The following is a 25,395-nucleotide window of genomic DNA, read 5'->3' as shown; positions in this document are numbered from 1 at the left end:
TCATAATTTTTATAAAATTTGGTAAGCTTTCCAGATAATTTTTTCCATATTCATTGTTCTGCCCCCCGGCCCTGTCCGTCTGTTAGACAAGTTGACGTTGTTTCACTACACTGCTGCGTGATTCCTCTTTTCAAGGACTTTCCCCTCTGTGTTTCATTGTAGGTAGTTCCTGCAACAGTGTCTTCAAATTGACTAATCTGTTTTTCTGCAGTGTCTGATACCCGTCAGTCCCTTTCAGTGTTTTTCAATACAAACCTTGTACTTTGCATTTCCAGATGTAACTAAAATGAGCTTAGCATATTCATTCTTTCTTCTAACCTTCTCAAACATATGCAGTTTGGTTTTAATAACTTTTAATGTTCTGTCTGCTAATTCCATCATTCATATTCTTCCAGATATTTTAAATTTTTTCTTCCTCTTCTTTCTCCTTCTTCTTCTTTTAATGGAATGTGCTTCCCTGCTCGTTTTTATGCCTGGTAATATTTATTTGATAACCATCACTGTGAATTTTACCTGGTTGGGAGCTGGACATTTTTGCATTTCCAGGATCAAGCAGTTGAACGCCCATGAGAAAACAGCCTGTTGATGTCCCAGGTTCGGAAGACCAGGGCCAGACGGGCAGAGCCTCCTTTCCTCCGGGTTGCGCCCCCTAGTGGGCATCTGCACTCGCCGCGGCCCGGTCTCCTGGCAACAGCAGGCGCACTGCGCTGGTCGCCCAACCGCCCGGGCCTCGTGCTCAGCTCTGTCACGCTGGGGTCCGAGCCCCCATGACCTCCAAGCACTCGGAAAAGAAGCAGGTGCCGCGGAAGAACTCAGAGCACGGATATGACAGACCTGACGAGTAAGGCACCGTCGCCCTCGTTACCTCCAGGGTCCGCCCCAGCCTGGGGGGCCCGCTCCAGCTTCCGGGCCCAAACCCAAAGGTTCTTGCCCTAGTTCTCCTCTTGCCTTTCCCAGAGGCCCGACACTCAGTGCTTGGCAGGTTCCTGGCCTTGTGGCTCCCACTGGGACATCCCACCCCTTCTTGCCCTTTTTTGCCACCCGTCGTGCAAAAGTGGGAGCCAGAAGAGGCGTCTGTCACAGCCTGTTCCGCAGAGTCAGGGACCTTCCGTCTGGGCGCCACTGGGGTGGAGGAGGGGATGAGGAAGGGAGGAGAGGGAGGAGGAGGGTTAAGGGGGAGGGGAGGAGGAGGGCCAAGGCGAGGGGAGCAGAAGAAGTAAGAGCCCGAAGGGACAAAAGAAGAGAGAGAAGAGAGGGAGATTAGGGAGGGAGAGAAAGGAGGAGGGTGGTGGAGGCGAGAGGAGAGCTTCCGGGATGGCTCGCTCAAGTCTGTATTATGAGGACTGTTCTTTCAACACAGGATTGCCTCGGGGGAAGGGATGGAAGGAGATGCAAACCTGAAAGGGATGAACTCATAATAAAACAGATATGCAAAAGATAGGCTGAAGTCACAACAAAGAAGAAAATCAAGCGTTGAAAATTTTCATAGAAAACCGATTTGAAATATAGCATGTGTGTGCTTTCATGACTAAAGATTTAGAAGAGGGGGTCCAGATCCTAAGACCAGAGTTACTACTTTTCCTATTAGTCAAGGCTAGGGAGCAATGCTAGCTGCAATACCAGACAGCCCCCAACCAACACAAGAAGCAGTATTAAACACGGACGCCAGAGACTGAGTGTACAGTGGTGGCCTTGCCTGTGCCAAGGCACCAGCTCCTTGCATGTGGTGTTATACAACCATTTTGCACAGTGTCCTCCTAGGGTTCCACCTTGCATCAAACAGGGAGGGAGGATTGTGTCAGAGAATGTCATGTAAGCCTGAAGGAGGAAAGCACAGATCTAGCCACATTCTGTCCTTCAAGCCACCACTGGACATCATCAGCCAACCCGGAAAGGAAATAGAAGATTGGAGATTATTTGGTCAGTCTCTACCCACACATTAAGGTTTACAGCAATTCTAGTTAAAAATAATTACAATAAAGACATTCTTTTATTTCATGTACATAGCAGATACATTTCCTACTTTGTCCAGGCACTCTTTCAGGGGCTGAATAGAGAGGGAATCATCAAAAAATTCATCATCCGGCCTAGTGGGACTTACAAATCCTACCCGTGGAGACACATTAAGTGCTTCCTGAGAGTTGTCAGGTGTTAACTAAAACAGCAACAGGAGAAGATGCACAGAAGTGAGCAGTGTACACACAGGTTCAGAAAAGCCCTTCCTCCACGCACACCCCCAGGAGGTGACCCCTCAGAGCCACTTCAATGTTCTGGCCTCTGAATTGTGTGTCAGTTGTTTTTATTTCATCTGCCTTGATCTATCAGCAGCATTTGGGTCTATTGCATAGTTTATCATTTTTGAAAATTAAAAAATGGCTTCCCTTTGTTTCCCAGGCATCACATTCTATGGCTTTACCTCCCTGACACTGTATTAGCTTCCTATTGCTAATAATAAAATACTACCAGTTTAGCATCTTAGTTCACACAGATTTATTGTTGCAGAGTTCTGAAGGTCAGAGGTCCAAAATGAATCTCTCTGAGCTAATACCAAGGTTTCAACAGGGCTGCATTCCTTTCTGGAGACTCCGGAAGATGATCTACTCCCCTGACTCTTCCAGTTTCTAGCACCTTCCCATAGTCCTTCATTTTTTTAGTTTCCTTTTTATTATCTATTTTTTTTCTTACTACATTTTTGTAGTAATTGTAATCACATTCCTCATTGGGGATCGGTACATCAACATAACATATCTTAATTCTTTTTTTTAAATGTCCTTTTTCTCCCCTTCCTGCCCTTTCCTGTGTCTCATAGTTCTTTTTTCTTTTGCAAAAGAACTATTTCACTATTTCCTATTCTCTTTTATTTTGCACTTCTTTTGTATTTTGTGTTTCTCTGTTAAGAGAAACCATGTGATACTTAAATTTGTGTGTCTGATTTATTTCACTTAATATTATGGTCTCAAGGTGCATCCATTTTCCTACAAATGAAATAAGTTTATCTTTCTTAATGGCAGAGTAGTACTCCATTGTGTATAAAAACCACATTTTAAAATCCATTCTTCTGTTCCCATATTCCTTCATTTGTGGCTCCTTTCTAAACAGTTTTCTACGTATCTTTTGGTCTTCTTTCAACACAGCAGCAAAAATAGTTATCATATTTTAGTCATGTTGTATCCCTGCTCAAGCCCTCCTTTGGCTTCCTGTCTCATTCATATGGAAGACCTGTGTCCTTCCCTTGGCTTGATCACATTTCCAGTCTTTATGTTTCCTCTTCTCGCTGAAATCGTCTCCCTTCACCTCTTCCATTTGCCCAGCTTCGGCCACGCTGACCTCCATGTTATCTTTTTTTCCCATTAAGTTTATTGGTACATTTTAGGTATAAAATACAGTTACATTGGGATCTTGTACCTTTACATGATGTATCTTGGTTCTTATTTTTTTCCCCTTCCCCTGCCCTTCCTTCACCCCCTCCACCCTTCCCTATTTGCAAAGACTTTGTTTCCATTTTTCCTTTTCTCATATTTTTTCTTTTCCCTTCCCCTACCCCTCCTACTTCCCCTACTCCTTTAGACCTTTTCTTCCTATTACACAATATCAATTATACATTTTAAAAATTACAATATCAAGTTCTAGGAGACATTACTACATATTTTACAGAATTTAAAAGGATATAGAAAGCATAGTACAAAAATCCCTTTTGAAATAAATTTGACAACTTCTAAGAAGTACCTTGGAAGACAAATTAATAAAACTAACTCTGGAGGAAATATAAAATTTTAATAGCACCCATTAAAGAAAGTATATTCCTAGCTTGAAAACCTACCTATATGACAACAACAGGCTCATATACATTTGAACTGATAAATTATATTAAACATTTAAAGCAGAAGAATGAAGGAACATTTCTCCTCTCATTTTAGGAAATCAACATTGTGCTAATACTAAAACTGGATAAAGATAATAGAAGAAAAATGTATGAACAGAGATAGAAATTTCTTTAATAAACTATTAGAAGTGAGATCTGACAGTACGTAGAAAGTGGTTTAATTATAGAGATGACAGTGTTGGTTCAACATTGGAAGATCCATCCCCAAAAGTCATCATTTAAACAGAGGAAAGGAAAAAGCCATATGATCCTGTTACTAGTTGGAGAAAAAGTATTGGACTAAATTCTACAGTTGTTCATGGTAAAAGCTATCAGGGGACTAAAAGTAGAACAGAACCTTCTCAACAGATCAAAGACATGTACTCCATACTTCCAGCAAAAACACCTTATATGAATAGAGAAGATACAATGCTTTCTCCCTAAGGTGGAGAACAAGGGCAGATATGCCTACTCTTCATCTGTCCATTAAACTTTGAAACATAGACGTAAATCAAAATAGTCTGGCAATAAAATGAACCAATTAGGATAGGATTGGCAAGGTAGAAGTAAAATCTTTATATGTAGATGAAATGATCCTCTACAGAGAAAATACTAAGAAATCTCTAGGAGCCCCTAGAACTTGTATTTGAATTTAGCAGGATTAGAAAACACAAGGTATATATAAAAATTCAGGTCTATGTATACTTGCTATAAATGAAGAATTGGATATTGAAATTTAAAAGTTATGTAGGAGTACAAAGGACCTAGAAAAAAAAAAAGAAAAGTAAAAAGAAAAGTAAAGTAAAAAAAAACACAAAACAGTGTTGGAAGACATTTAGTACCTAATTTTAACACTTCCTCTAAAGCTATAGTAATCAAGGCAGTGTTGGTTTAAGGAAAGACATACAGATCATTGGAATAAAACAGAGAATCTAGAAATAGAACTACACATATATGGTCCACTGAGTTTTGAAAGATTATTTAACATTAAAATTTTATAGAACATAAAGTCAATTCAAGAGCAGAGGAAAAGATAGTGTTTTCAGCAAATGGCACTAGAACACCTGGTATCCATATGTAAAAAATTAACCTCAACCTTTTATTTCCATACATAAAGATAACTTGAAAGGATCTATGAACCTAGATATGAAAGACAAAAACCATAAAATTTTAAGAAGAAATTATAAGGGAAAATGTTTATGAATTTAGGGTAGGCAAGAATTTCCTAGGATATAAAAAACATGATGTATAAAAGAAAAAAATTGATAAATGAGATTCCATCAAAATTTAGAACTTTAAATGACATTGTTAAGAAAATGAAAAGTAGTCCTTAAGCAGGCCATATTTATAAGGCATATAACCTATGACCAGAATATATAAAGAACTCTTACAGCTCATTAATAGAAAACTCAATTAAAAAGTAGACACAAGAAGATGATAAATAGCCAGTACAGCACAAAGAAAGGTGTGGAACACTAGAATCAGAAAAATACTAATCAGTACAATAACAAGATTGAGTTATACACTCATTAGGGAGATGAAGTTAAAAGTTTTAAAAGAACAAATGTCAGCTTAGGTGTGAACCAGTTAGAACTTTCTAATACTGCTAATGTGAATGTAAAATGATAAAACCGTTTTGGGAAACAATATAGAAATTCCCTGTATTACTGTTAAGAACCAACAGTCCTGTTCTTAAGTTTTTACTTGAGAAGAATGAAAACACATGTTCACAATAGATTTGTACATACAAGTTGAATATCCCTTAACTGAAATTCTTGGGACCAGAGTGTTTCACATTTTCATTTGAAATCCACTTGATCTGCAAAGAGGATAGCTATTCCTGCTTTTTTGGGGGGGAGAGGCAGGGGTTCCTGTCACATGGAGTGTTGTTTTCCACCCTTTAATTTTCAGACTATGAATTTCTTTTTTAATTAAATGTGTTTCTCGTATGCAGCATATTGTTGGACCGTGCTTCTTGACACATGCTGCCAGTCTATTTCTTTTGATTAGTGATTTGAGACCGTTAACATTGATGGTTATAACTGATACCTATTGACTTATCATTGTCATGACTTTTTCTGTTTGTTGGATTCTCCCCCTTTGCATTTAATTTCTTGTTGCCCTCTATGGATTCATTCTGCTGGGCTTCCTGGGATTGTGATCCTCATTGTCTTTTCCTAGGATATTTTCTAAAAATTTTTGGAGCCCTGGTTTGGTATTCATGAAGTTCCTAAGGTGCTCTTTGTCATGAAAGTATCTTATTTCTCCATCAATTTTGAAAGATAGTTTTGCAGGGTACATCAATCTGGGTTGGAGGCTGTTTTCCTTTAGGGCTTGAAATACATCACTCCAAGCTCTTCTTGCCTTGAGGGTTTGCATTGAGAAGTCTGCTGTGATTCTGATGGGCTTTCCTTTGTATGTGATTTGTTTCTTTTCTCTAACTACTTGTAGAACTTTGTTCTTCTGTTGGGTTTCTGGAATCTTAACAATTATATGCCTATGTTTAGATTTTTTTTTGATCATGGCTAGTTGGGTCCTATATGCCTCACTTATCTTTATGTCAAGTTCTTTTCCCCTGCTTGGGAAGTTTTCTGCTATTACTTCTGTGAACATTCTTTTTATGTTGTCTGCACTCTCTCTTCTTTCTTTGTTGACTCCAGTCAGTCTTATGTTATTCTTCTTTGCATCGTCTAGCAGCTACTGGGTTGATTTCTCGTGTTCCCTTACAATTTTGAAGCAATTTTTCTTTTCCTGGTCACTAATTGCAATCTTATCTTCTATATCTGAAATTCTGTCCTCACATTGGCTCATTCTGCTGCGTAGACTTTCAGTGGAGTTCTTAATCTCCTGAAAATCTGTTTGTATCTGTTTTATGGATTGCATTTATTTCCTATGTTGGGATTCCATCATGTTCCTCAGCTCCTCTCTAGATTTATTAATCATGTCTTGCACTATGAGCACAATCTCTGCTGTTATCTGAGAAATTATTTCTGATTTCATTTTTTCCAGATCCTCTTTTGTTGCCAGTTCAGGGAGTCCAGGTGGCTGATTATTAGAGTGTTCCATCTCATTTCTGTTTGGGGTTGTTGTAGGTGATCTGGAAGTCTGGTTTTGAAACTTGTTTTTGTGTTTTCTCATTTCAGTGAAGCGGGGGGGTGGTGGATGCTGCTGCTGCCCACATGGCTCACCTTGTCTGCGCTGGCAGGGTTGGTATGGCAGCCTGGAACCCTCCTTTTGTGAGCTGGGAGTGGCTCACCTCCTCTCTGCTGGCAGGGATGGTATGGCAACTCAGAAACTTCCTCTTGTGTGTTGGGAGCGGCTCACTTCTTCTCTGCTGACAGGAGTGGTATGGTGGTCTGGAAGCCTCCTCTTGTGTGCTGGGAGTGGTCACCTCATCCGTGCTGGTGGGGGTGGTCTGGCCTTGATGTTATTAAGATAAGCTGGCATGCTTATTCATCTGGAGTACTTTGATGTTTATATACTTGCTGTTTCCTGGATCTGGAATGTTCTTCCCATGGAAATCCACATAGCTTGCGTCTGCATTGCAATTATTTAAATGCTGCCTTATTACAGAGATTTACCACGGTTTCAAAAATTGCATACCTTAACTCTTCAGTTTCTGCCTCTTGTTTTGTATTTCCCCTTAGAATTTTTGCTTTAAATATACTATTTGTTTTAGTTTATGTGTTTGCTTTGTGTACAGAACCAATACAATATAAACTCTGTAACAGTAGGAATTTTAGGGTTTTTTTTCCCCCACTGCTTATCCAATGGTCTGGAGCAGAATTCTAGAGTCACAAGTAGTTTATTAAAGTCTTGAGAAGTTAAACAGGGTTGCTACTTTAGATTTAAATATCATAAATGTAAACAAAAATAATACTCAGGTTTTAAAGATAAGGAAACTAGTGAGAGTAGAAAATAGGACCACTTATTCTGTAGAAAATTGGTCAAAATATATGACAAACTTTAACTATGCATATATTGTAGTACCACAACACACTAGTAAGTTTTATACTAGCAAAAGTATTAAGAATGTATGGAGAGATTTAGTAACAAGGACAGTCATTATAATGTTGCTTGTAACAGTGAAAAAATTAGCCAGATGTGGCACACACCTGTAATCCTAGTATTCTGGGTGGCTGGGGCAGGAGGATTGAACATTTAAGCCCAGCCTGAGAAATTTAGGGACTTGGCAAGACCCTGTCTCAAAATAAAAAATAATTGAAAACAGGGGTTCAATGTAGTTCAGTGCAAAAGGCTGGGTGAAAAAATTTAAAAAGTCAATTCCCTAAATTTCCAAATATAGAAGCTTGGTTAAATGAAATAATATATTATGAAATATTATATAATTTTAAAAATGATACATGGACAATCATTTCTAGCCATGGGAAATATATAATACTATGCTGATAAGTGGGAAAAAAATCAGTGTATAAAAAAGAATATGCAAAATGATTTCATTTTTAAAGAAAAAATGTATATCATACGTATTAGTCTGAGAGAATAAGTAGATGTTAACTATGTGATGTCTACGTGGGGTAGGCACTTTTTTTTATTTAAACAATTTGCAGTTTTTAAAAAAGTAATGCTTCAGTGCCAGGGATTTAGCTCAGTGGTGCCCCGCCTGCCTGGTAAGTGAAAAGTCCTGAGTTAGATTCCCAGTATCAGGAAAAAAAAAAGTAATGCTTCCATGGTACTGTTATACTTGAAGAAATGCAAATCATTTTGGTATTGACATTCCAAATGCTGTTAGTATTATAAATGTAAAGAATTTTGCTTTAAATGTGAGTTATGTTTAAACATTCTTATGTGCTCATGATAATACAAAATACTCTTTTTGCTTGTTTTTGACCATCCTGAATTAGTAAGTAGGAGCTGATGTTCAAATGTACCAATGAAATAATTTCTTTGAGATCATTTCAGTCTTTAGAAACTTAACATGTGGGAGCTGATTGACAAATGTATTTAACATACCCTTCTGATGAGATAATTAAACTTATTTTGTGCAATTAATCCAATATTTTATTCCAGAGATTTTAATTAAATGCCTCTCTTGTCCCCCCCACCCTCCTCTGTCTGTCTGTCTCTCCCTCTCTCCCCAGTCCACGCCCTTTTGGCAGTCATTTACAATCCAGTTCTATTGAGCAAAAGAAGGGGAAATTCCAAATCTGGCCAGAATGGAGTGAATCTGACATAAATGCAGAAAAGTGGGATGCAGGCAAAGGAGGGAAAGAGAAGGACAAAGCAGGGAAAAGCCCTATATTTGTAAGTAGACTTGACTGTGACTGGACCTCAGTTTGGTTTTTGATTTTGTAAACCAGTAAGATTTGTTAAAGTGAGAGTGTTCTCATTCCTTTCTCCTCCAGTCACCATTCCAAAGGGAAATTTCGGTTTTCTGCCCGGCCTTTCTCTGGCAAGACAAGGTGGTGACCTTGTCTTTCCAAGCCTTAGTTCTGAGCTCTGGTAAATTACATTTGACAAATGGGAGGAAAGAACTATGATTAAAGAATCCTAGTAAACTAAAGGGAAATTGAGAGATAAGTCAGGTTAGGCAATAGATTTTGGACAGAATTGATAACCAGGCAATTAGAGTGGCTCAAAAAATGTCTATAATGCATTTGTGACTGTTACCAGGAGATTATGGGAAAAGTGGCTTTAAAGAGATCCTATGTTGTGATCTCTTTAACTCGGTCCCTCAAATCCCCTCAGGGTACATGGATAAAGATTTGAGTTGTTCCTTGTTTACTTTTGGTCATGTAAACATGATGTGTTCCTGAGAGTTCCTCCATTTACCAATTAGGGTTTTAGGCTGTTTTGACTGTAAACATTTTTACTCCATTTCTAGCGACTCCTTTGTTGTGACCACATGTCCAAATTGCATCTAAAACATGACTCATTTATTTGGTGCTGCAACTCATTTAAAAATATCTATCTATCAAACACAATAAAATTTTCAAAGCATAAGTTGCCAGAATGACTAGATTGAACTGTGCTGTCTTTATTTTACATATAGCATTCTAAAATTGTGAATATTAGCATTTACATTTTTGCACAAAATATAGAATCATAAGTGGCAAGACTTATGTCAGTGATTTTCTTTCTCAAAAATTTTAATAAAATTGGGCTGGGGATTTAGCTCAGTAGTTTTGCTGCCTGCTGCGCAAGAGCAAGAACCCGAGTTTGATCCCCCGTACCAAAAAAAAAAAAAAATTTAATAAAATAACTGCTGACTCTGTTAGCCCTTGAAGAACAATGTCAAAATTAATGATGTATAATGGAATACATTCTTTGCACCAGGCCTAGAATAAGTGTAAACTATTAGATGCTAGAGCTTTTGAACCCTCTGAAAATGAAAATGGGCATATTTTATATATTTTATATATTTTTATCAGCAATTCTGAACTTATGGGAATTGTGTGTATGTGTATATGTCTTACTCTTTCTCTGTGTAGCTTTCAGAAGTTGCGTCATGAGGATAGATTATGCAAATCCTCAGTTGAGCAGCTGAGCTTTGGAAAAGACCTAAAGATAAGTCACTCAAAGTGTGGAGATTCAACAGAGAGGGGAAGGGCAAGAAGTGCTTGAAAACTTTGATATAGGGAGCTAGGAGTATCCTTATCAGATGACTGTGAAATAATTTTACTGATATCTGGAAGGTTGGGTATCAAATTATCAATGTGATTAAGGGAAGCAGAAGTCTATTGCAAGAGCGTTTATTGGGGGAAAAGCAGGCTGGAACAGTAGCAAGTGTGCTGGTCAACTGAAGTCCATTTCATTTTGGGGTGGCATATACAAATCAGACTGGCCAAACGTCAGACCCCAAAGTACATACTATGGTGCTTACTTTAAGGAGTCTTATAAAACTGCATGGTTAAAGAGGCATTAGGCCAACTCTTACTGTGAACGTGGCCAATCCAATGGAGTGGGACACTTGAGAATCTTAGTCAACATTTCATTTTACCACTTCTGCTTTCAAGGGTAAGAGAGCACCAGCTCAAATTACAGTGCAAAGTGGTAAAATCTGGAATAGAACCTTGCTGCCCAACCATAGTTCTGTCCCAAGACAGCATCCATGGGCTCACAAAGCCACCCTGGAGTGGTGGAAAGAGTCCATGCTTTGAGACTGCATCTCTTATTGTATGATGGCACAGTAGCTATTGGTTCTAAATTGCAAAATCTGTGTTTTACCAGGATCAGTTGCCCTAACCATCAAACTCTAGCAAGTATCCTTGGAATTTTGCAAATGACCCTTTCCCTAGATGTGAAGCTAGTCATCAAGAAACCAGCCACTGATGAGCTAACCCTTTGTTCAAAGTCCAATGTCAGTCCTCACTTCTCCAGCTAAGTTATGGCAACTAAAGGATGTAGTGGGTGAACTAAATTTGAAAGAATATGATGAAGTCCTTTAAGGCAGATACAAGGAATTCCCCTAAAGTGAAATGACAAAAAGGTGACCATTGACTTCTTTTTTTTTTTTTTTGGTGCCGGAGATCAAACTTGGATCCTTGTGCTTGCGCAGCAGGCAGCAAAACCACTGAACTAAATTCCCGGCCCCACCATTGACTTCTTAATGTGATATGCTTAAACCTTGGAGAAAAGAGAATCTCAACAAGGCTTTTCACCTTTCCCCTGCCTTGAGAACCTTCAAGACATGAAGAATAGAAACCAAGAAAAAAGTAGTGTGCCTGAGCCTGTGTCAGTTCCTCCAGGCTGGAGGGACAGAGGGTATTGTCTGGACTGCCAAAATAATTAGAACTTGAACCAAAATCCAAGGAAGGGGTAACTGCTGACAAAGGATCTGAACAAATCCCTTATGAAGAATGTGATCGTTATGTATATTTAAAATGTACCGATAGACTTAATCAATTAAAAAAAATTTAAAGATATTTGCTCAACTCTTAAGCCATGTGTATGAAAGGCAAGTTGTGCAAATGAGTAAGAAGTAACAGCTTTAGAGGCCTGGTAACTAAGAAAAAGTTTCACGGTGGTGTGGAGAGAGACTGGAAGTTAGGGTACATCAAGGTTAAAGGACCCCGATAAACACCTCAGCCTTTTAGATAGTCTCTAGGAATAGGTGTAACACATGATATGAAGTATGGGCAAACCAGAGTTTCTCTAGTTGTACCCAAAACCAAGAGTGTTCATAGGGTCAAGCAAATCTTAAACTTTCCTTACCAAAAAGAAACAAATTCATCTGGAGGAAGACACCGTTGTCTAGAGCCTCTTTTTATTTTTGTATCCAGTGTATATCATTCAATCCAAAATTACTAAGCCCAAAGAAAAGAATCAAGCGAGTGAGAACCACGGGGAAACATCAAATAATAGAAACTGTGACACAGGTAATTTCATATTTGTCAGATAGGAAACATCAAAATAACTAAATTAACATTTGTGAGAAAGAAAACAATGTGAAGGAGTTGCAGAAGTCTGCAGTAGCTTCTGGGAAACTTCAGTTTTTCAGACTCATTCTTTGGGCATTTTGACTGGATGCTTAACTGCATCTGTCTTCATTCAGATTCCAGTGTCTTAAATGCGTTCCAGATAAACATATACACTTAAAATGTTTAAAGACTGGTCACTGCCTTCAAATATAACCCATTTCTTGGGCCACACAAAATTTAGGGTGAAAATATGATTGCTGTGAAGACCACAATACAGTGTTTTTTTCTTCCTGTTTCTATTAACGCAGGTAAAATTTAGTTCCCTTTTCCTCATAGATAATTTACATTCCTCAAGCATTTTATTCATACTCCTAGCATGCTTCATGTTATTTCTTTTCTTTTCTTTCTTTTTTTGGTACCGGGGATCAAACTCAGGACCTTATGCTTGCGAGGCAGGCAGCGGAACCACTGGGCTGAATCCCCAGCCCTCATGTTATTTCTTATAAGGATCTTTTCTTCCCAGGACTTTCTGAGCTCTGAGAACTCTAACATAGTAACCATAGTAATGACCTGAAGAGTCTTTAACTAACTAGATTGCTACCATTTGAGAGTAGATATTTGAATATCATTCCTTTTCCAGAGTTCAATAATTGATTTATAATAAAGTTCAAAAATTAATGAATTCATTGCATTCTTGGGCATTTATTCCAGAGAAATAAAAACTTATGTTCACATAAAACTCTATAACCTATATACATAAATCTTCTTAGAAGTTTTATTGGTAATAGCCTAAACCTGGAAACAGTTTAGATATCCTTCAGTAGGCAAACCATGAAATATTACTGAGCAATAAATAAAAGCAAACTATAAATACATGCAACCATTTGGATGAATCTTTAGGGAATTGTGTTGAGTCTTCCTCTTTGGAAAGAGAAAATAAAAAGGCAATCCAAAAGACGTCAGACCGTATGATTCTATATTGTATTCCTGGAAAGCAGAATGAGCAGTGGAGAATAGAGTAGTGACAGATGTTAGGGAGGGAGTATGGGTGGGGACTGGGCTGGTGAGCTTGGCTAGGAAAGGCACAGGAGGGGTCACTGCGCTGAGGGCTGAGGCCGCCCTGGCTGCTGACTGTGTCAAGGTCAGTGTCCGGCTATCGTGCACACAAGAGTGCAGGGTATTTCCACCGGAGACACTGGGTTAAGGGAACCCAGGAACTCTTTAGTATTTCCTACAACTGCATGTGGATCTATACCATAATTATCTCAAAAGAACAACATTAATTTAAAAAATTAATAAATGAAAATCAGGTCAGAGTTTCAAGCTTCATTTATACATAATCTTGTTTATGATTCCAACAGCAATAATTTTCAGTCTTCTCTAGTCAGGTAAAAACAAAATGTTTTCAGTCTTTCCACAGACTTATCTGAAATAGTTCCCCCCACACCTAATTTACATTCCAAAGCAGCTCATGTTTGTTTGGGCTGCTTGCTTCCTCTACAATCCAAATCCTACTCAGTGCTCAAAATGATATGCAGAATTATTAAATTCAGTGTCCTCCAGGTACTCCATGAACTAGTTCTGAGGATAAACATACAAGTTGTCGGGGCCGGGGATTTAGCTCAGTGGTTTCGCCACCTGCTGCGCAAGCGCAAGGACCCGAGTTGGATCCCCAGTACCAAAAATACAAAAGAAAAAAAAAGATACAAATTGCCTTATGAATGCTTATTTGTTGATCAAATCTGTGCACTTATTTTAATTAGGATTGAATTGTTTTTATTTTGATAAAACCATAGAAAAAAAGCTCAATTCATTTTCTATATAGAATTTTTTTGAAGATCCTGAAGGAAAAATTGAATTGCCACCATCTCTGAAAATTTATTCCTGGAAACGTCCACAGGATTTTGTGATAAATCGGGTAAGAAATATTTTTACTGTTAAAACACTCATTAATTATAGGGATATAATATGCTAGTGATACAAATTTCCATTTTTGAAATGATTTAGAATAAATTTTCTTGCGCATTCAGTGAGAAAAAATTATTTTTTGCATTTAAATCCACTCAATGTTTATCAATATAGTTGAATAATTATACTGGTTTTCATGAGATTATTAAATTTTTGTTTGAAGTCTTGCATTTTCTACTTTTCTCTAAAATGTCAAATTATAGCCTAGGGGTCTATAATGTTTGTTAGCATTAACTTTGCAGTCTAAGAGGTTTGCACTTAAATTTTTCAATTCAGTGGATTCTTAAGGCATTTTTCCAAAAACCACCTTTATTTTTGGATTCTTATGTTTAAACATCTGAATTATCTTGACTGGGGCATCACTTGAGAAACTTCCATTCAAAACAACACATATCTTTAAAACTGTAAAGATTTACAGTTTAAGGCAAAGGTGGCAAAATAAACTTTTCATTTAAAAGAATATGTTTAACGGAAACATTTTCTTGATTTGAGTGAATAGAAACTGGAGTATTACCTCATATTTCAGATGAAGTAAATATTTTCACTCCTCCTCCTCCTCCTTTTCCTCCTCCTCCTCCTCCTCCTTTTCCTCCTCCTCCTCCTCCTCCTCCTCCTCCTCCTCCTCCTCCTTCTCCTCCTCCTCCTCCTTCTTCTTCTTCTTTCTTCTTCATCTTCTTTTCTGCTTTGTTTTTTGAGACAGGGTCTCACTATGTATTCTATACTGGCCTTGAACTTACTAGGTAGCTTAGGCTGGCCTCAAACTAACAGTGATCCTCCTGCCTCAGCCTCCCAAGTGCTGGGATTGCAGGAGGCTATTTTTGTACCACCACACCTGGCTATTTTTGATTAAGTTCTGAATAGCTGCATTAGGTTGTTTTTTTTTGAGTTTAGTTTTGGTGTATTTCTTGTTTCCAGGGATTTATTTATCATTAATGCTTTTTTCCCCCTGTTCAGTTCTTATTATTCTAATTTAATGCATAGAAAATTAATAGGTTATATTATTTAGTACTAATTAAACAGTTACAATGGAGTTGATTTTTCTATACATTTGTAGAATCTATTAAAACTGTTTCTACACAAAGTGATTTTATTACTAGCATTTAACCTTCATTGACCCTGCTGCTAATGCAAAACAAACAAAAAACCTTACCTACCTTACTAGTAGAGAAAATTAGACATACCTAAATTCAGTAAGATTTACTAAAGTGAGAGAATAAAATGATAAACTTTCTGAATGCCTACTTGGAGGAGATTTTAAGTAAATCAAATGTTCATGAACCATGTGTTTACATTAAATTTAAGCTGATGTGGTGCAGGCCTGCAGTCCCATCGTTTGAGAGGCTGAGGCAGATGGATCACTGTGAATTTGAGGCCAGCCTGAACTACACAGTGAGACCCTGTCTCAGAAAAACAAACAAAAATATTTTAGTGTTCAGTAACATTAACATGGATATAAATTCTGTTTGCCAATATAATGTACTTGATATCGATATGCTATTAATATAAGTCCATGGTTTACACTTCATGCAAATAAGCAATATGAGTTCCATGAGGTAGGAGTCTTATAAATTTAAATAAATAGAAAAGTTTTCTGAAACATCTTTTTCTTTTTTGTTCTGAGACTAGTTCCTAGAGATACTTTTGTACTAAATATAAATTCATTGTTGCTCATGACACTGCGACCTCTTATCATAATGCTGCCTTCCTCTTCTATGACTAATTCTATCCTCCCTCTGCACAGATGCCTTCTCTTGATTCATCATGCTAGACTACGGATCAGGGCAGACAGAATTGAAAATATAGCTAAGAAGGAAAGTTCTATCTAGCAGGGTGTTTTTCAAGGTCTAACATCTAGGTGCACAGTGACAACTACTATTTACTTCGACGCTCATTAAATATGTACATTTATAAAGTTGAAACAAAAATCCCATGGAACAGTGATCTTATATAAGATGTACTCTATTACTTCTCTTCTCTCCCTTTCTCTCTTCATCTTTCTTTCTCAGTCTTGATCCACTAAACTGATTTCATGAATCACTAAATAATTTCAACTCTCATTTTAATAAATGCAGTCCACCCTGGAACATACCATAGAACTCGAAGCAAAAGACTAAATCAAAAGACATGGTTTAAGTCAGAGAGAAGCTAGGTTATTAAAGATCTTAAAATCCTGGCTTTAAGGTATCAAAATCAACATGAGAGGTTCCAATCAAAAGGGTTAATAAGCTGTAAACACAGGGTTACAGACCAGATCTGCTTAGTTTTTTAGCATTAGAGATTAGGAGCCCAGACCCTTGAACATTGATTTGATTGAACATTCTAAGATATCTCAAGATTTATTCTGTCTAGGTGTAGGTGTAGGGAATGGCGATGCCATTGTAGAGTTCTTTATGTTGATATTTGTTATCTTCTACAAAGTCAGTGTCTACTAATATTTTTCATATCTAGTACTTAATCTATGACTGATTTTACTGCACCCTGGTACTGTGGAAAATTATGGACATTCTACTGTAGTCAAACAGAATAAACTGTGTTTATAATGTATCATCAGAAGTATCAACCCAGGCCTTCAAGATAGCTTTAGATAAATTTTTCTTAAACATAAATTATTTTATTGACTTGACATGCTACTTGTACCAATGATTGAGGGTAATTGATGCTATTACCATCCATAAATATCTAATTCTGTAGTAAAAACACTTGCATGTTAATTTAAAATGTTAAATATATAAGATTTGATATGCATTTTAGCTCATTTAAAAATATTCCAAGTCATATTTTCCTATTACTTTATTACCTATAGAAATTAAATGTTGATAATCAATTTTAAATGTGACAGGATTTAAAATTGAAAAAGATTTTTAAAAGTTTCACATCTAATATTTTTCATCTAAGAAAAAGATTTTTTCCCCCATTTACCAGGTGATAACAGCTTCAGGTATAACTTGAATGGTTAAATTTCCAATCACTTTTAAAACTGTGTGTATGAATGCTGTTTAACTGATATACTTTATTTGTATATTAAAATGCTCTGATTTATCAGGATTATATTAAATTAATTTCACATACAGTTCTATCTATGTAAGGATTATTTTAGGGAATAATTTACTTACCTTTTATCCTCATTCCTCTGTGAGAAATGAAATCAGGGTTAGCCTATTTCACTAAGCTATAGCTTATTAAGTTACATTTCCTTTATCTTTCATATGGACTCATATCTATGTGTATATTTTTATTTCAGACTCCAGTAGTTGTGAAAGATGAGATCACATTTGACTTGTTTTCAGCAAATGAGCACTTATTCTGCAGTGAGGTATGTAGGGAAGTATGACTCAAAGTCCCATTTCAGAATGCTTTCCAGACGTGGGAAAATATCTCCCAGATAGCCAAGCTCAGTTTTCCCTTGGTTGATTTTAAGTTTTAGTATAAATGAGTATTTCTTTTCCCACTTTTTTGAATTACAACTGAAAATTTAAAATTGTATATATTTAAGGCATATAGTTTGATGCTTTGATATATGTATACAATGTGGGATATTCATCACATCTAAGAAAATTATCTCACATATTTTTGTGTGTGATGAGAACACTTAAAATCTACCATTTTAGCTCACTTTTTGTAAAAATCATCAGTGCTTTTGGAATCAATTAGTCTCTGTCTCTCTTTTTCTCCTCCTTTCTTTCTTCTCTCCCTTTCTCTCTGCTATATACACATACAGCTAAATAAAAGTCAATTGGAACTGGAGGTAAATTTTATTAGCCATTTTAGTTTGTATTCTAACTATATTTCCTGAAAACAAAAGCAAGACCTATGATCTTATTCTGTAGTTTAGAAATCAAAATGTGGAATGCATTATACATAAAATTTAATACTATCAGAAGTAGACATTTTTACCCCCCTCCCCAATTGCAGTACCTATAATTGAGAGATAACCAGGTAACACTGATGTCCTTTGTTTCTAGTTGATGAGATGGATTATCAGTGAAATCTATGCAGTATGGAAGATACTCAATGGGCAGATTTTGAGCAATTATTTGAAAGGAGCTTCTGGGGAACCTCCTATTCTCCTCTGGAAGCCTTGGGAACATATATATTCCCTATGCAAGGCTGTGAAAGGCCATATGCCTTTGTTCAATAGCTATGGAAAGTATGTGGTGAGACTTTATTGGATGGTAAGTTCAAGTTCATGTACATTGAAATTCATGTCTTTCATACTGAAATATATTTGTCAAACCAGAATCCAAGGCTGGAAAAAGTGTATTTAGTCCACTTTGGAAATCTCAGACTGATCCAGTCATTTAGCCCATCTCTTTAGGAAACTTAGCCTAGCAAGGGTCCCTGATTTCCTGGCCACAGACCAGTAACTAGTCTATGGCCTTTTAGGAACAGGGGCCACACAGCAGGATGTGAATAGTGGGTGAGAAAGTGAAGCTTCATCTATATTTACTGCTGCTCCCCATCACTCACATTACCCCTTGAGCTCCACTTCCTGTCAGATTAGTGTTGACATTAGATTGTCCCAGGAGTATGAACCGTGCTATGAACTGCACATGTGAGGGATCTAGGAGGTGTGCTTTTTATGAGAATCTAATGCCTGATGATCTGAGTTGGAGCTGAGGCAGTGATGCTAGCATTGAGAAGCAGCTGCAAATACAGATTAACATTAGCAGAGAGACTGCACAGAGACCTCGATCACAATAAATTAGTTGCTTGCAGACTCATATCAAAACCTTATCAGTGAGTGTCAAGTGACAGTTAAACTGAATCTGGTGGCAGCTTTCAGATGGCAAGTGAATTGATGTACATCAATTGTATAGCTATGTCTGGTGGTGGACTTTAAGTAAAAATCCAACACTTTTTCAGTTCACACTTATTTTGATCCACTCATCATTTTATTTACCACTTTCATCTAGACCTCTTTCCTGCACTGCATACTTGTCTCAGTCACAGTTTTGGTAAGTCCACAGCTAATTTGAGCCAAAATGAGTAAAAGACAAATGTCACTGGAGAACTTCTTTGAAAAGAGGGGAAGATTCAATGGTGAGACAGCAGAAGACTCTAAGACTTCCAACAAAAAGAAAGCTGAGGGCCGTGATTTAGCTCAGTGGTTTCCCTGCCTGCTGCGCAAGCACAAAGACCCGAGTTTGATCCCTGATACCAAAAAAAAAAAAAAAAAAAAGAAAGAAAGAAAGATGAATTTAAAAGAAAATACTAGGAGTCTGCTTAAATGATGGGCTCATTGCAATGGATGATTCATTCTCTACAAGTGCTTTGTATTATATATGGCAACCTACTATCCACTGAAGCCATGAAACCTTCAAAACTGCTTCATCACATGGAGACTAAGGACCTTGCATTTAAGGCAAGCCTTTGGAATTTTTCAAAAGGAAAAAAAAACACATGAACATGAAGAACAGAAGCAATTATTGAAGGCCACCACTTCATTAAATGTGTCTGCATTGAGAGCATCTTCTCAGTGGATAATCACTTTACTAAAGCTAATAAGCCCCTTACTATTGATAAAGCATTGATCTTGCTTGCTGGTAGACATTTGTCATGGACTTTTAGGAGAGGCTGTGGTTCAAAAGGTGGCACGCATGTTCCTTTTTTGGGTAGCACTATGACTAGACAAATTGATGAAATAGCAGAGGATACTGAGGCACAATTATTAGAGAGGGTTAATGATTCACCATGTAATCCAGATTTAGGAGTCTACTCATGTTGTCTACTCACCAGGCCAACAGTACTTGATTTTATATGATATATTTCCTGGAATGTATAGATGAAGATATTTTATGCCCACTTTTGTTGCCAACCTACACCACAGCTGCGGAACTGTTCATGTCTTTGGATGATTATATATTAGGAAAACTGAAGCAGTCATTTTGTGTCAGTATATGCATGGATGGAACAGCTGTTATGACTGGATGGCTTTCTGGTTTCACTGCTTAGGTCAAAGAGGTCACTATCTACACATGGTGTCATCTGTAGAGAAATGCTGGCTAGCTAAGAAATGTCACTTGAACTTAAGAACGTTTTGTAGAATGTGATTAAAATTATCAATCACATTAAATCACATGCCCTTGACTCACATCTGTTTGTTCAGCTCTGTGAGGAGATGGACACAGAGCACACACATCTCTTTTTTTTTCCCCCAGAGGGATACACCATTCCTAGAAGTACCGCAATACCAGTTCGAAGTGTGGAGTGGACAGAGCAAGCTCCCATTTCATCTCCCGGCTCTAAAAATCAATTTAATATATTGTCCTCAGTTAGAGGATGTATCAGATATTAAACTGATAAGAATAGATACTACACTTGATCTTAGCCAAAAGGCCAAGAAGCTATACACATCTTCTCTTATATGCAGAAGTGAGGTGGGTTTCTAAAGTTAGATCAGTGGCCAGAGTTTTGGAGTTAGTATAAGAGATTTCTTTTAGAAAAACAATCACCGCTATCAGCACATTTCAGTGACATAGAATGGGTTGCAAAACTTTCTTATTCATGTGACATATTCAACTTATTTAGTCACTTCAGTTAAGAATGACAATCATGTTCAAGTCAGCATATAAAGTGGATGCACTCAAAACCAAACTCGAATTATGGGGATGTTGAGTGAACACTGGGATTTTTGACATGTTTCAAACACTAGCAGAGATTTTGAAAGAGATTGAGGCAGGGCCTTCTTTCTTCCAGCTGGTGCATGAACACCTACCTCAGCTTTCAGAAGAGTTTGAGCATTACTTCCCAACTACCAAAGATCCCTGGAACTAAGAAGGAATGAATCCTCCACCCATTTGTGAATCAATTTGGAGGTTCAGCTGCTTGAGATCACAAATGGCAGTGGCCTTAAAAGTATGTTTAAGGGCTGTGGATTTAGCTCAGTGGTGCCGCTGCCTGGCTCACAAGCTCAAGGTCCTGTGTTCAATCCCTGATAGCAAAAAAAAAAGTATGTTTGAGACAACTTACGGTATCCATATATGCTGGATTAAAGCCAAGGAGGAATATCCTGAGATTTACAAAAGCACTGTGACATCTTCCATTTCCAACATCCTATCTTTCTGAATCAGGGTTTTCTGCAATGACAACAACCAAAACAAGATTAGGGAGTACACTGGAATAAGCAACACATTTTGGGTGTCCCTATCCCAGAAAGAAGAGATTTCTACTAACCTAGAAACCAAGAAATCACCTCTATCACAGGCCTACCAAAATATTTCATCTGGAATGAGCTGTCTCAGTGCTGCGTTCACAGCATCTCCACAAGCCATTCATTGAGCCCAATGAGGAACAAGAGGAAATTGTTAGACTTGATGTTTAGTCTGACTGCCCTACTTCCCACATTGTCCTGTAAAGCAGCAATCCAGAATCTTTTTGGCATTAGGAACCAGTATCAGGGAAGACAATTTTTCCATAGACTAGGGGCAGCTAGGGATGGCTTCGAGATGAATCAAGCACGTTATATTTATTGTACACTTTAGTTCTGTTATTAAACTGTAATATATAATGAAACAGCGATACAACTCACCATAGTGCAGAATCAGTGGGAGCCCTGAGCTTGTTTTCCTGCAACTGGATGTTCTATCTGGGGGTAATGAGAGTCTTTAAATTTGTTATTTCATAAACTTAATATTGCTGTCATTTGAGTATTGTGCTCTTTTAGTTATATTTTCTCATAAAAATTGAGGCTTTCTTACTGTTTGATATTACGAATAATTTTGGTCAATTTCCTGGACATTTTGGTATTATGTTTTACAACTCTGGTTTCTAATTAATTTTCAGTTTTAGTAGATAGTCTACTTAGATTAAATTCCTGGCTCATCTTGGTGGGCTGGCTTATCAAATACTAACTGAGTTTACAAAGCCTCTATTGTGCTATTCTGGTCTCCCACCCTTATTTGTTACCCAGGTGAGAAGGCTCCATCCTGTGCCGCTTTGTTCCTACATGGGTAGTGGGTGGAAATGAGTTCCTCCAACAACAGGGTGTTGTTGGCAGGAGTACTTCCTGTTTGTTGCAGGAGGAGGGTGGAGGTCTTAGTTCTGTTCACTGATTCGCTGGAGAGAGTAACTGTGTTGTATGCTTCAGGGTGGGCATGGAAGTCAGAGACCAATCCTCAGGCCCTCTATGGGCACCACCTTGTTACTGCAGTAGGGTAGGGGAGTGAAGTCAGGTGTTAGTCCACCTATGCAATTTTCATAATGCAACTATTTGCTGAAATCTGTCTATTGGTTACTAGTTTCTTGATCTTTTCTAATTGTTATTTTCCTACAGATTTAAATTTTTTTGTATTATCCTTTCAGCACAATCAAAGGAGGAAGAGGGTATAAATGTATGTAGCCATTTAGTTATCTTTGCTTGGAGTTCAAGTGTTAAAAATATTAACTTTGAATGTGGTTATATTCCAAAGCATTTTTGTAACATATTTATATATTGAAACATATTTATATTAGTAATTTATATTTATAAGAAAGGAAGGTTACCTCTTAATAAGCATGCTAAATAAACATTTGATAGTCCTTTAAAGTGATGATTTTAGTTTTTTTTTTGTACCAGGGATTGAACTCAGGACCTTGCGCTTGCAAGGCAGGTGGCAGAACCACTGAGCTAAATCCCTGGTCCTAAACTTTTTTGAAAAGTCCAATACATCATTTATATACAATAATAAAAAGACCAAATGCAAACATAATTCAGTATTTTATGATAGGATCTCATAAATTATAGATAGCCCATTTTACATCTATAACAAAATACCGCAGATAAAGAAGCTTAAAAAACAACAGAAATTTATTTCTCACAATTCTGGAGGCTAAACTCTCCAAGATTAAGGCACCAGGAGATTTGATGTCTTTTGAGGAACTACTTTCTACTTCATAGATTGAGGTCAGTTTGCTCATTTTAACCTCAGTGGCAAAAGGAGAGAACTGTAGCCATTTTATCCCTTTATAAGGGCACAAATCTCTTTCCGAAGGCTCCAATCTTATGACATAATCACATGCCAGATGACCCTCTCCCAGTACCAGCATACTGGGTATTAAGATTTCAACATATGCTTTTGGAAGGGAAATAAAAATTCAGCTATATATTCAGCTATATATATATTCAGCTGTATAATATTTAATATATAATGTATATTGTATATAATATTTATTTTAAATAACATTTAAGGGAGCAACCAATGTGTAATATAAATGAATCAAAAATATTCCCAATAATATGGTTATAAGTTTGGTTAAACTATGTTTTAAAAATTTATGCAATACTGAAAATCCATCCCTGTGTATTATTTTTGAAATAGACTTATTGAGGTCTGATTTACGTACCATATAATTCACTCATTTATAGTGTACAATTTAGTGATGTTTAGTAATCAAAACATTCTTAACTGAAAGAATGTTGTCTTTGGTCATTGGTAAGCAGGTGATACTAGTTGAACTGCTCTGGCTTAACTTCTTATGGATGCTTAAAACTTTTCCTTTATAGAAATTCAGTTGACTCCTTCAGAAAATTGTTTTGCAAATAAAAGTGTGGAAAGGGAACCCCTATTGCTATTTTTTATCTCAGTAAAATATACATACCATAGGATTTAACTTTTAACATTTTAAGTATACAATTCGGTGGCATTAAGTTGTTTCAGAGTTATGCAACTGAGACCCCTACCTACTTCTAGAATGTTTAGTCATCCTAAGCAAAAATCCTGTACTCATTAAACCATAACTTCCCACTCTCCCTTCCTCAGATCCCTGATAGCCTCTTCATATAAATTAGCCTTTTCAAAGTAGCTTGAATAATTGTTCATCAGACAGTGTTTTTCCTTTTACATCTAGTTTATTTCTCTGTGAATTTTGGGGGTAATTTTATTTGAAATTAGAGAAAGTGACACACCTGTGCTTTAACCCCATCCTGCTGTACATCACCTATTAAGGGAGAAAGAAAAACAGAACCTCTAAGCCAACACAAAGTTCGGGGTTACAATTGTCATACAACTAAAACGTTTTTCACCTCATTTTACCTACCTGGGAAAAATATGCTGTTCCTTGAAACTTCAGTTCAAATGTCACTTTCTTATGATGACTTTCTCCAGCCAGAGTGGTCATACTTTCCTTTCTGGTCCTAGTGCATTTTGAACATACTATATTTTATGTTGTTTGCATATGTGCCTTCCCCTACTAAACCATAAGTAATTAATGACAATAGACCATGTGTTGAGCATATTTTGGAGTTCACAATGCTTGACATCACTACTGAAAATATTTTTTCGCAAAACAATTAATTTATAATAAAACAGCATGTAAAGCTAAAGAAACCGAGTTCATAAATACTAATACTATCACATTTTAATTATGAAGTAAAAAATGCATACAAATAAATGTGTATTTTACTAAATAAGATATTCACTCCATGTTAAAAATTAGATCTTTAATTAGGAGTAGGCATAATATCAGAATTAGAAGTGTAAGATCAAGGAGCACATATCAGGATAAGCAGTAATTATTAAGATTATATTTTAAGAGTTTGTATTCTGACTGTATATCATAAATTAATTATGCCCCCCAGCTTGTATAATGTTTTAGTTCTTTGAAATATTTTAATTTATTGCATTGTGTGCTCACAAAGCCTCAGAAATAAGGACTATACTGATGCATAGCTATGGATGTGCTGTAATTATAAAGTGAAATAGTGATAATGTTAATCATATTAATAAAGTAAAATGCTAAACCAGAGTAATATTGAAAATTAGTATTTCATATTAATGCTAACATAAATTGATAAAACAATAAATAGTAATGTTAGCAATATGTAATAATGTATGAGAACAAATACTATAAATCCTTGATGGCATTACATTGTTTTCTTCTTATTTTTAGGGTTGCTGGAGAAAGATAACTGTTGATGACTTTCTGCCTTTTGATGAAGATAACAATCTATTGCTTCCAACTACAACCTGTGAATTTGAACTCTGGCCAATGCTGCTGTGTAAAGCTATCATTAAGCTGGCAAATGTTGAGTATGTAGTAAGAAATTATCAATCATTTGTCTAAAAATAAAAAGGCAAAATAGCAGCTATACATTCATGTTAAATGACTTCATTTTATTTTATTTTAATGACTTCATTTTAAAAAGTAAATTAAAAGAAAGCTTTTTTTCCAAACAATGTAAACTTTCAAGTATAAAAATCAGTGTGC

General features: G+C 36.7%; 1 protein-coding gene and 1 non-coding gene across 6 annotated transcripts in view; one reads left to right on the top strand and one right to left on the bottom strand.

Annotated features, from left to right (window-relative positions):
• Positions 1 to 658: 658 nt before the first annotated feature.
• The window catches only part of Adgb (androglobin), a 126,404-nt gene continuing 101,667 nt past the window's right edge, over positions 659 to 25,395 (top strand). For 4 of the 5 annotated variants that reach the window (XM_087193473.1, XM_087193471.1, XM_021237967.2 and 1 more), the window contains exons 1-6: positions 659 to 841; positions 8,965 to 9,127; positions 14,069 to 14,161; positions 17,453 to 17,524; positions 18,174 to 18,383; positions 25,078 to 25,217. In XM_087193473.1, coding sequence (XP_087049599.1) covers positions 768 to 841; positions 8,965 to 9,127; positions 14,069 to 14,161; positions 17,453 to 17,524; positions 18,174 to 18,383; positions 25,078 to 25,217 — 752 coding nt within the window. In that variant the 5' untranslated portion in view covers positions 659 to 767. The remainder of the gene's footprint in view (positions 842 to 8,964; positions 9,128 to 14,068; positions 14,162 to 17,452; positions 17,525 to 18,173; positions 18,384 to 25,077; positions 25,218 to 25,395) is intronic. The other variant, XM_087193472.1, reaches the window with a different exon arrangement.
• Positions 20,369 to 20,559, bottom strand: LOC147823337 (U2 spliceosomal RNA). Its single transcript, XR_015444086.1, has one exon. It is a non-coding gene; the product is annotated as a U2 spliceosomal RNA (small nuclear RNA).

This window comes from Heterocephalus glaber, unplaced genomic scaffold, assembly GCF_053883595.1.
Source record: "Heterocephalus glaber isolate CG9 unplaced genomic scaffold, H.glaber_assembly_v1.0 deba00001593, whole genome shotgun sequence".
NCBI lineage: Eukaryota > Metazoa > Chordata > Mammalia > Rodentia > Bathyergidae > Heterocephalus > Heterocephalus glaber.
The sequence above is the reverse complement of the archived record's forward strand: the minus strand, read 5'-3'. Positions and strand labels throughout refer to the sequence as shown.